This window comes from Brassica napus, chromosome A8, assembly GCF_020379485.1.
Source record: "Brassica napus cultivar Da-Ae chromosome A8, Da-Ae, whole genome shotgun sequence".
NCBI lineage: Eukaryota > Viridiplantae > Streptophyta > Magnoliopsida > Brassicales > Brassicaceae > Brassica > Brassica napus.
The window spans coordinates 15938649-15950349 of NC_063441.1; the positions used below are offsets into that span (position 1 = coordinate 15938649).

At 37.1% G+C, this 11701-nt stretch overlaps 3 protein-coding genes across 5 annotated transcripts; all 3 read right to left on the bottom strand.

Annotated features, from left to right (window-relative positions):
* Positions 1–698: 698 nt before the first annotated feature.
* On the bottom strand, positions 699–2282 carry LOC106359876 (esterase AGAP003155). Its single transcript, XM_013799497.3, has 5 exons — positions 1962–2282; positions 1773–1871; positions 1330–1371; positions 1126–1255; positions 699–1051 (listed from the first exon to the last, which is right to left on the bottom strand). The coding sequence occupies exons 1-5, from the start codon at positions 2184–2186 to the stop codon at positions 840–842; spliced, it is 708 nt and encodes a 235-aa protein (XP_013654951.1). The 5' UTR covers positions 2187–2282; the 3' UTR covers positions 699–839.
* A 769-nt stretch (positions 2283–3051) lies between these two features.
* LOC106359874 (protein DMP3-like) lies at positions 3052–4619 on the bottom strand. Its single transcript, XM_013799496.3, has one exon. It carries the CDS (start codon positions 4435–4437, stop codon positions 3778–3780), a length of 660 nt encoding a protein of 219 aa, XP_013654950.2. The 5' UTR covers positions 4438–4619; the 3' UTR covers positions 3052–3777.
* A 221-nt stretch (positions 4620–4840) lies between these two features.
* Positions 4841–8507, bottom strand: LOC106361309 (MACPF domain-containing protein At4g24290). 3 transcript variants are annotated; one of them, XM_013801035.3, is made up of 7 exons: positions 8291–8507; positions 7774–8038; positions 7166–7404; positions 6654–6924; positions 6389–6575; positions 5811–5977; positions 4841–5717 (listed from the first exon to the last, which is right to left on the bottom strand). In XM_013801035.3, exons 2-7 carry the CDS (start codon positions 8035–8037, stop codon positions 5022–5024), a joined length of 1824 nt encoding a protein of 607 aa, XP_013656489.2. In that variant the 5' UTR covers position 8038; positions 8291–8507; the 3' UTR covers positions 4841–5021. The 3 variants fall into 3 exon arrangements, with proteins under 3 accessions (XP_013656489.2, XP_013656490.2, XP_013656487.2); XM_013801036.3 differs by having other exon boundaries at positions 7774–8041; positions 8291–8484; XM_013801033.3 differs by having other exon boundaries at positions 7774–8484.
* Positions 8508–11701: the final 3194 nt, after the last annotated feature.

The window sequence follows — 11701 nt, forward strand, 5'->3', positions numbered from 1 at the left end:
GCTTCCCGTAGCGCCAAACCTTCTGCTACTAGAGGAGAGTTGACGTAGTGGCAGTGTGCTAGGATCGAGACCTTCTCTGTTCCTTCTCCCACAATCCAGCCGAGTCCCGCTAGTTGAAGATCTTCTCTCCAAGCTGCGTCTGTTTGAAGCAGCGTTGAGTTTGGTAGTCTGTTTGGGGCTGAGCTGCTCTGTGTTGGTGGTTTAGTGGGTGATTCGGGTATTTGGGCACAGAGCCATAAACTACAAAAGTTTGAAATCATATCATAAACTACAAAAGTTTGAAATCAAGGACAGTCCATCCGGAGATATTGGATTGCATTCTGGCATGCATCGATACACAATATGAAGTTTGTTTGGATGTCATCATGTTTCTGATCTCCAGGATGCTTCATGGATAATGCTCATGCTCTCCAATTTCCATGCAGCCTCGTCAGGGTAAATGTTTCTTATCAAATTTGAAGCAGTTTTATGTATAAAATTTTTGGTGTAGTATTTTGAGGGCTAAATGCAGCAAAGGATGATGCCTTGCTTAGGGAAAGCTACAAAATTATAAGAGAATTTGCTTGTAACTGTGAAAGATTGTTTTCACCATTTGATTGGATTGTCTTTGGATTTGTCTTATACCACCAAGAATGAATGAAATGTAAAGGAAAAAAAAAACAGGTTATGAAAGTTACAAAAAAAAGAAAAACAGGTTATAAAAGGAATAAAACGTCTATTATTATTGTTTTTGGTAATAACGATTTTTCACAATAATTTACAGTCATTTCACGATAAATTTCTAAAGAATTATTTCGTAAGAATTATTCATTAAATATTGTTTCATTATAAGCTGAGTTCTATATTGGAGAACAAATGTTTTCTTCACCATCCTTGTCTTCTTCCTCCATCATCACCAGGTTCTCTATGGTCTCGAGGAACGCCGTGACTTTCTCCAAGCTCTTCTCGTCGATCCTGGGGACAATATGACCTTTGGGATGATGGACGACCACCGGATTCTTGAACGACTCTATCAGCTTTATTCCGTAAGGTTTCAAAAAATCAGTCTCTCCTACAAAAAAAACACTCTCCAGATTCAAGCATCAATTGCACACCCCACTTATATAGTAGATCATATCAACTTACCTAGAAAGTGGAGGGAGGGAGTATCGATGGAAAAGGAATAAGCATCCTCCACAACCTTGGTAGATCTGAACATAGCTCCTCCAATAATGATGATAAACTTAATCTTTGGCACTTTTTGGAGTGCAATTCCCTGTAAAAACTCCAAAAAAAAAAACTGATCAAATAAATGTATTACGAAACAGAAAAGCAACATTGTAGACATACCTTGGCTTGCAGTCCTGGTAAGCCCCCAGACAAGATTCCCCCCTGCAATATAAAAGAATAAATCAAATACGGAGTTTTTTCAGAGAAATGATATGCAACTTATCAAAATGTAGAATTTTTTAAATGGTTACGAGTTTATGGGTCTACAAAGAGACCGCATAACAATAGATATACTGACTAAAAGGTCAGTATTGATTAGGACTCGAGAAACTTTGCAGTCTGTTATGATTTATGAGTAGTTGATGACCAGAGAATCGTTATGCTGTCTGTTGAAGCACCGTAGGTCCGTACATCCCGTAGGACCCGAACCTTGTAATTTAACTTTTTGGGATAATAAATGTCTTCTTAACATGACTTAGAACATGCGACTCGTTAAATCTCTACTAGATAGTCTAAAATTTTAGTCACTAAATTAATTCGTCTTATCAAAATGTAGATATTACCTGAGAGAAGCCAATGAGACCATCAAAGGGACCAAGCTTGATCATACGATCTTCTAAATACTCCAAACAGTTCTCGAAATTCTCATACTCAATGAACTCCTGATAATTTTTTAAAACGTTCCAACGTCAATTTTTACACCACGAAAAGCTTCATCGTGAATAAACCAAAGAGAAAAGCAAAGACTGAACCTCGTTGAATTGAAACCACTCGTAGTAAGGAGGATCGAAGATTCCGTCGACATCAGATTTGCCTTGACAAGGAAAAGGCGCGTCGAGGAACACGAGATCGAGTCTGTCGATAACAGCTTTAGGCCATTTGTGAAGCTGTATCTTCATTATCTCTGCGCTCGTACGGAACCCATGGAGACACAGAAACCTTGGTTTCCTCACTATGGATCCTCCTTGGCTTCCCATTTTGTTTTTTCAGACAAAAGTTCACAGTTTCGTTTGGTCTCTCTTGTGATAATTAAAGCTGTCTGTCTTCTTCTTGCTTGCTTGCTTTTCTTCTTCGAGTCATGTTTTGATCATATATAGTGCCTTTTCTTAGTACATCGCACATGGAAAAATAGGTCGCTCTGGGATTGGAAAATTCAGGTTTTGTTTTTGGTACTGGTTGGCAAATGTTGGTGATGATCGACGGCTGAGAGACAATCTTTTCTACCAGAGTTTTTAAACGACGGTCAAGATGGAATTCCTCTCACTGAAATTTGGAATCTAAACCAAACTACATCTTGTGGCTGCAAGATGGGAGTCGGTCAATCAAACTGAACCGATTGTTGAACCGGAATTTCAAATCAACAACCTATACGACCATACGTAAGTCTTTGGCGTTTCCTTATTAGTTTGGTTCCAGTTTGGTTATGTAAACATATGAACCATATAGTTGTTTATCAATATGATTTATTTTGGTTTGCTTACTTCAATTTTTGGTTCAATTAACGTATTAGACCCATCTAGTATCTGATAAACTTTCAGGTCTAATTCGGTTTCAATTTTGATAATTTCAGATAATTTTGAAAATATTTGATAATTTAAAAATTAAATATAATTAATATTTTATGTAAATAACTATTTTGGATTTTAGGTTATCTATTTGGGTGTTGTTAAAAAAAAAGGTTATCAATTTGGGTTTCGGTTCGGTTTTGTTTCGATATATGTGAGTTTTGGTTCGGTTTCGAATATGTTTATTGGTTTGGTTCAAATTCGGTTTTTTATTTTGGGTTTACATATGTCATGGCAAACCGTATTCTTGCATCTTCCCATTTCTTTTTTTTTTCCATGCTGAAGACTCCACTGAGCTTCACCACTCTCTCCCTCCACCTCTCGTGACTCAGTCTGACTCCAGGCTTCCGGATACGGAACCATAGTCCGAATCCGATCCTACTCTCATATCTGAACCGGACCCTACAGGTTACCGGAAGCAATCGTCAACCTCGTTTGATTACTTGGATGAGGATGAGTTCGAGGGATTGCCGGAGAATGGAGAGGAGTCTTTAGGGTTTAGGGATGAGGTTCAACACGGCTTTGGTACACCATTACGTGTCACACAAGATTCGAACCAGACTCTTGTCTTAAGGGAAGGTTATCACAAAGCTTTCTTGATTGAAAAGCATCCCATTATTGAGGATGACACATAGGCACATATATCTTATGAGTAGATCGGAGAAAGAAACGAAACTAGATCATGTTCGTTGACTAAGAGAAGCTTGTGAAGTTAACAGCATATGATCACAGAGTATAGCCATAGCTGTAATACCAATAATAAAGAATCGATAAGCTGCTATGATTGGTCAAGTAACGACGATATTTTTGTAAAAAGTAACGCACCTTGAGTGTATTATAATATAAGGTTTGCTTGCGTTACTATCAAACCACCAAATTAAATATTTATCAATAATATTTAAGAGATAGGAAGCTCATGAGAAGAAACGTACAACACACGAAATGATCAGACAACCGAATAAAGTCAACCCACCTTTACACAAAAAAAAAAACTAAAGAATCATTAACGGCGACCTCCGTCTCCGGTGACCGGATATCCGACACCATGTCTTCTCGTCGGAAAAACCAAAAACAACAAACCACAAATAACACCAACACCAATCGGAACAATATCCAAAACCTTCTTGGTTTCTTGCTCCGGCGCGGGGTAGAAACAGCTCACGGCGTTATTGTCCCTCATAGCCACCGCACCGAACACAAGCATAGACAAAACAGCGTGGATCCAGTCAACGAACCGGATCTTGTATTTACTTAGATCGGGCAAACCCAAACCGGACGGGTCAGGGTAGTCGAAAACCCACATACCCTTGCGAGTAGCAAACCCGTAGTACACGTTACCGTCTTCAGCCTTGACGCTATCCGTGAAAGAGCTGAGGAAACAGGAGATGGAGAGAAGCGTTAGGAGCACTAAGGTTAAAACGCGAGTCGCGTACTCGCATGAGCCGTTTGTTGTGAAGACAGGTATGAGTAGCTGGAAGGCTAAGAGGGTTCCTGTCGGAAGGAGGTTGGCTAAGTTTGCAGCTGACGTCAGGGTCTGTGACATGGCTTGGTGAGATGTCGACCGTTGTCTCCTGAGCTGTGGAGGTGGAGACTCGGGTGGCTCTTGGTCGGTGTCATTGGGTTGGGAACTAGTTGAGTTTCTCTGCTTCAGGGAAGATGACATGTTGTTTGATCTCTCTTTTGTTTCTCTTCTTCTTCCTGCGTGGAGATTAATGGATGAACATGATCGTATTTATATATACAAGTTAAGTTTAAATAATAGTTGTTGACGTGCTCAATGTTTTGGAGAAGTCAAGAGTGACGAGAGCTGATCTCTCTTTCTTATTGCTAGCCTCCCTGAATTACACTTTCTAACGTGTTTCAAAGTTGACTATTACTACTTTTTTTTCTTCCTAGTTGTCCCACTAACCTTTTAGAATTATACTATATGACGAACACTTTCCTGATTCTTGGGGTTAGATTTGAACTTGAGCATCACTAGCCTAATCTAATAACACTTTCGTTACCTAGTGTTAAATCAATTATTCAGTAGAAATGAATTATCCATGAACACAACTCTGTGTATATTAGATTTGAACTTGAGCATTCATTAGCCATGCTGACAGTTGTGTATCTTAACTTACACCATGCGAACAAAATCTCCTCATCCAAGACATGAAATGTACAAGACATGTAGTCCTATCACACACACACACACACCGTTACATTAGAAATAATAAATGTACACATACAACAACCACCATGCTCTTAACCTCCATAGCTTTCCTCTATCACTTCATCTTCCATTATAGCAGTCAACAACGAATACTTCACCTTCAACGAGATCTTCCCTTTCTCCACCAACAACCTCGCACCGGACACAACCCAATACCCCGGCGACTCCTGCGGCCCTCTCGTCATCTCACTCGTATCCACAAACTTCAAAAGCTTGGGAGCTTGCACAGGCACCGGCGGTCCACCAGGGTAGATAGCAGAGTTTATATTCACATCCGCAGGCCGCGGCGGCGGCTTCTGCGCCGCTGCGGTGAAGTGATGGCTTATCAGCGTCGAGATGAGTCCTGACTTAGGAGCAAACCCCACCGCTTCATCCCACTCAGAGTTCTTCACGCTCGTCGCTCCCATGACTTTGGAGAAACAAAGGCGCAAGAAGAGCACGTTCTTGAATCCGTGGCTCTCCACGTGAAGCTGCGCGCCTGTTACTACCGAAAGATCATCGTCTGCTTCGACTGGCGCTGTGCAGACGTGGGAGTAGTTCTTCCAGTTTACTTTCTCGTAGTAGCGACGATCGTGAGAGGCTTGTCGCATGCTTTTGTTTGGATCGTCTTCGAGGTGGAATATCTTGGGGAGAGAGGAGAGGTGTTGGAGATGGATCGCTAAACGGTTGCTTCTTCTGCCTTCTAGGTAGAGTCGCATGCCAGTGATTGGTCTCTTACCAACATCAACCTGAAAGTAGATAAATAAGAAACCAAACATCTTTAAGACTCGAGTACTTCTAACAAAGCCATAAACATATTTTGGGATGAAAGAAGCTCATACTGGAGTGGTATTCACATATAGCTTAGGTCCAAAGAAACTGAACTGCAGAGACGCACAGCTTTGTTGCTTCCTTTGTGGACCAAGAGGGAGTTCACTAAACACTGGAGCCCACTGCCTTGGTAGCTGAAACTCTAAAAACTGATGTAGCTCTGTAATCGGTGGCTTATCTACAAAAAAAAAACAAAACTCAAATAGTACTGGACTGAAGTCGACAATGTGGATGATGGGTTGGGTTGTAGCTGTAGAACTTTTATTGTAAAATTTAGTATGATTTTTCGTAATAATAATATTTTTTGCTTTAGAAAATAGAGCTCTTACCATCATTTCTTTATTTTTTTCAGCTTTAGCTTTAAACAATAAATAACCATGATTGGTAATTTTTATGGTTGTATACAGAAACTAAAGCTAAAGACATTTGTAAAATCCCAACCAATCGCTCCCAATGCTTTTATAATATGCTTAAAATGATAATTATACCAAACTTCTAGTCCAAAGGTGATATAAACTACTACTATGAAGAAATACGTGAATAAAAAAAACTAAAAATGCACATAATGGAGAATAATATGTAGGCTTACATCTTAGATAGAGATTGATGGCGTGGCTCAAGAATCCACTTCCTGGGACACCATTGAGAAAAGAAGTGATTGGAATAAAGGACATTGAGATAGCATCAGGCTCCGTCTGAACTGTTTGCAGCCAATCATTATGCATTAGGTTTCTATTATCGTTTCCACCTCGCCTTTTGCACATGAATACAATGTCCTGCAAATATAAATGTAATACATGAGAAAATAAGTAAATTCATATTAAGATCTGACTAAAGGTACGAATAGAAATCACCTCTTTATTTGCATAAGAGCCCAGCGAATTGGTATCAGCAAATCTCAGGCGTTGCTCCTTTGCTTCCACCTTACTACTTGGATGCATTCTATCTGAAGCCATGTTCTGCACTCCGCTAGCTTCCACAAACCTCTTGTCTGCCACCTCTTTTAATCTTTTCTGGAGCTCATCAGGCTGAAGTTTCGACGAGTGTTGCTGTTTGGCATAAATCACATCTTTCCCTCCCATCTTAACACCAACAATTATATGGGTCCCATAAGTATCTATAAACCTGTTAAAGAAACAATCTGAAGTGTAAGCTACAAATCCCAGCACTCTCGAACAATAAAATAGTGTTACTAACAAAAAATGCCAGCAACAAGTAGGAAGTATTTCTCATCAATTATAACGCAAAAAATACAATCCAACCTATATAAAATATAGAATTCTTTGGCAAGAGAGTAACTTTCCATTCACTTTACATATATATACAACCGTGAAAGAAAATTTGAATGAACAAAGCTGTACATCACCTTGCCAATGCAGCAGGATCCCATGTTGATGGGACAGCTTGCTTGACATGATCACGGAGTAACATATGAGATTTGTCCAAAGCAACGGTGTAAAAAGAGATGAAAATCCCATCAAAAGCAAGGTTTTTGGTATAGGCTGCATCTTTCTGCCAACAGCCCGAGAATTCAAACATGGCATTGAAGAGACCTGATGGGATTTTACCAGCTAAAGAGAGTTCCTGGTTGAACTGCTCTGCCATCTAGAAAAAAAACCACAACAAAAAGGAAATTAAAGGTAAACAACTACGCATCCAGAACACTACGAAGTAAATATTGTCTCCATGCACAAGAAACTAGCTAAAGGTTTCAACATATAGTCCTCTTTATCTACTCAACCTACAACAACACGAACCAATACTTGATGAACGAAGTCAAAATCAGGGTACAAGTAAAAGAAATTTACAAGAAACTAGCTAATGAATTCAACTTATGGCCGTTTTAAGCTACTCAAAACCTGCAATAACACGAACCAATACTCGATGCACTGACAACAACAACAGCTACATACTTTGTTTTGGTAAGAACTCAAAATCAAGGGTATAATACAAAGGATGAAGCTTTTTTAGAACCTGTTGGAAAGAAAGAACATCAGAGCTAAAGCGCATGCGCTCTCCTTTATCGCATTTGATAGACTTTGAAACATTAGGAATCGAGATACCACCAGGTAACACAATGTCACAGCTGTCGTCTCCGTCTTTGATGTCGAGCAAGCGCGACTCTTTAGAGCCTCCTTTGCAATACTTCAAGCGCACATCGATAGCTAAATCATAACCGCATCCGATTGATCCTATCGCGACTTCAGCTGCTTTCGAAGCAGGTAGCCGAAGTGCCATTCTACTTTTCCGACCAAACAAAAATAAAATAAAAATAAAATCAAAGAAAGAGAGGGTTAAGGTAAGAACGAACAGACAGAAACCAGTCCAAGCCAGTTTGGTTTTGTTATGTGTTGAGACAAGTTGTATTTATTGTCGAATCAGAGACACATCAAATCTGACCAAACTTTAAAAAGTTTAGGACAAAAACGACGACCAGGTCCAAATTGTACGGAACTTGAATTGAAAGAAGAAGAAGAAGAGAGGTATATACTGGTGAAAAGAAGAGGTTGCAGCAGATCAAGTAGGTTTTTGAATCATATGACTTCAGAAGAGTCGCAAACAGAGCTCGATCTAAAAGAGAGCTGAGAAGAATCCTCGATTGAAACAAGAGAGCTATGGAGGGAGGAAGAAAAGCCCTCGAGTTGAGGAGCGGTTAATTAGGTTTCCTTTAAGTTAAGGAAGAAGGTGGGATGGTAACAGGTGAGATGACAGTAAAAATCTGACCCGGAATCCAAAGATCTTAACCGAACTTAAACCGGAACTCGAATTCGTGTTCGATCGGAATCCTACAAAATATTCGAGTACTGTACTCCAAATTGAGCTCGATCCAAATAAATAAAATCCGAGTGGAATGTAAAAAGTTAAATCCAAAATGGTAAAACACGATTACAACTTCATTCAATCATAGGCTCATTAGTAAAAAACTTTTGAAGTTTTGGTAAAAGGAAAGAAAATTCAAAGCGGTGGTCAAAGAATTGGGGAGTTGTGTGTACTCCTCTTCCCTCTTTACTCTTCTTCCATTGCCTATTTTAATATTTTTTCAATTTTTAACAGGCTGTTGTAAACAACCATGTCATGCTTCGCTGGGATCTTTGTTTTTTTTTTTTTTTTTGAATCCCATATGTATTAATCTAGGAACATTAAAAAAATTATAATTTTAAATTTGTATTAATTAAAAAAAAGTTTTATTTAAGTATCACTTAATTAGAATGCCAATTAACCTTATTTGGCAGCATAACAAGCGATTTAATAATGTGTAAGTCTAAAATCAATTCGCTAAAAAAACTTATATTAACCCAAACGTAAAAATATATAATAAAAAGTATAAATAAACCAAGCTCGAGACCATATTCTGTGACATATTGACAGTTACATATAAATGAGAGTTTCCTTATTAAAATACTTAATCATTGTTTAGGAAAAAAAAATCTATCAAGAGCGTGAATTTTCTACCTCAAATATCGACAATTACGTATAAATGATAGTTTCCTTATTACATATAGATTTTAATACTATTAACTTAATACTCGTATGCATAAATATCCAATATAATTGTCTCGAGGTAGAAGAGAAATGAAAATATGAAAAATTTATATTTAAGATGTAAAAATTTTGTCAAGGCAAGAATTGAAAATATTTTTTGGAGAGTTAAAATTTATAGTAAATGCAAATCGTATTAGTTAATGGTAATTATAGATGACGTTAACCTATAAGCTAATCATATTTAAATGATAAGTATCACTAGCGATACCATCATCTTTACAACTAGCAAATCAGCCAAAAAAACCCCGTTTGGTTTAGTACTTTGAAAAATGAGATCTATTTTTGCAAATTATTTTTAGATTTAATTATAAAATACAAAAACCTTTTGATTATATTACGTATGATTTAGTGCAAGAAACATGTTTGCAAACTATCTACGATTTAGTAATTTGAATTAAGAATGTTCAATTCGGTAAAAACCGGACCAACTAAAACAGAACAAAATCGAAATAAAAAATTAGTTTATTTGGTAACACCGTATAAACTGAATATATTTTATTTCTAGAAACTGTGGTATAAAGATATGGTTCAGTATATAAACCGATCAAACCATATAAACCGAATAAACTGATTAATTAAAATATAGTAGTATAGTTTTATGTAAACTACATAATATAATTATATACATTTAGTTTATTTTATTTATATGATCTTGATATTTGAAACGTTAGTATGAATAATTGGTTATTCTTAAGTAAAGGCTTTCTTGGATATATATTTTTCTTAAATTTAATATATTGTTAATCTTTTTTCTTTTCATCTTATGAATCTATAATAACTAATTTATTTAACAATTATTTTTAATAGTTAAATATAATAGAAAAAACATTCTATTTAAAAATTAGAGTAGTATTTAATAAATTTGATTCTTAATCATACAAAATTAAAATTGACAAAATGTTATAAAACATAAATATAGTTTAAATTTTTTTTGGTATAAAATTGAATAAACCCAAAACCGACAGTATATAAACCGAACCGAACCAAGATAAATATGATTTTAATATGAAATCTAAATTTTGTAAACTAAAATATCGAAAAACCAAACCAAGACTAGACCAAAATTTAATAAACCAAAAATCGGTAGTATATAAACTGAGCCAAACTAAAACATATATGATTTTAATATGGTATCTAAATTTTATAAACCAAAATATCGAAAACCTGAGCCGAGATCAGACCAAAATCTGGATTGAACAATACTACTTTGAATATAAGATTTTTATGCATGTGTTACCCCACGCAAAGGTAGGTATCATCCTAGTTTTAGTAAATAGCAGCACCCATAACAATGTAAATGTTTTATCATGTTCTAAACTTTTCATATCTCTAAGAGAGTGGCCTGCACTGTGGTGACTGCCATTTGATTTGCCATAGTACTGGGATGTGTTTGATGAGCAAGGGATTGTTGGGTTGGGATATATATATATATATATATATATATATATATATAGTCTCAAGACGGAAAGGAGAGAGCTGAGATATTTCATTTGAGTGGTTAATCAATATCACTGAGTAAGAGGAGAGATGTGAAGAGTTACACGCTGATTTGTCTAGAGGATAGCTTTAATTCATCATTGTTTCCGTCGCATGTGTTATATGGAGGAAATGGAAAGACGGTGAGTTTTGGAGGGTCTGTAGACGCTGTAAGGAAGAGGAAAGTAATACAAACGGGTCAATAAAAGAAATGGTCTTATTACGCATCACAGATTCGTGACCCAACAGCTGACCATCTTTGATTACATGGACAAATGATTGGTTAGGAATATTTTGTCCTATGTGGCACCCCTAGAATTACTTCAATTTAGTTCCTTTTATATAGTATAGATGGTGTTCCGCCTGCATGATAGGTAGAGAGACCCACTGATTTTTCTGTCCCGCAAATATCGCGTGGAAAAGGGATACCTCTGTTTCTACGAAGCTACCTTTCATATATCTAAGTCAACAAGGTCAACATAACTTGTATATACAAGTCAAAGAGTCTCTCTCTGTTTATTCTTCCTCCTTTTCTAAAAACCTCTGCGATTTTTATCCTCCATTTTTCATCATACTAGTATGGATTCTTATTTATCCTTTACCAATGTTGTTGCTGCTGCAATCAGCTTCTACGCCCTTTTTGGTACAATGGTTTCCAACAGAAAATCCAGATCCCATCAAGAAAACAAAACAATGGCTTCTTCTATGTTGGCTCCTCGGTCTTCTTTGCCTCCCAATTGGAAACACCATGTCTTCCCAAGCTTCCACAGTGCTGATGTCTGCAAAAACGTTCTCAGCCACATTGTCTCGGAGTTCAAGAGCAAAGCAGTCGCCCTATTCATTGACAATGATATAGAGAGAAGCAAGTCAATCGCACCTGAGC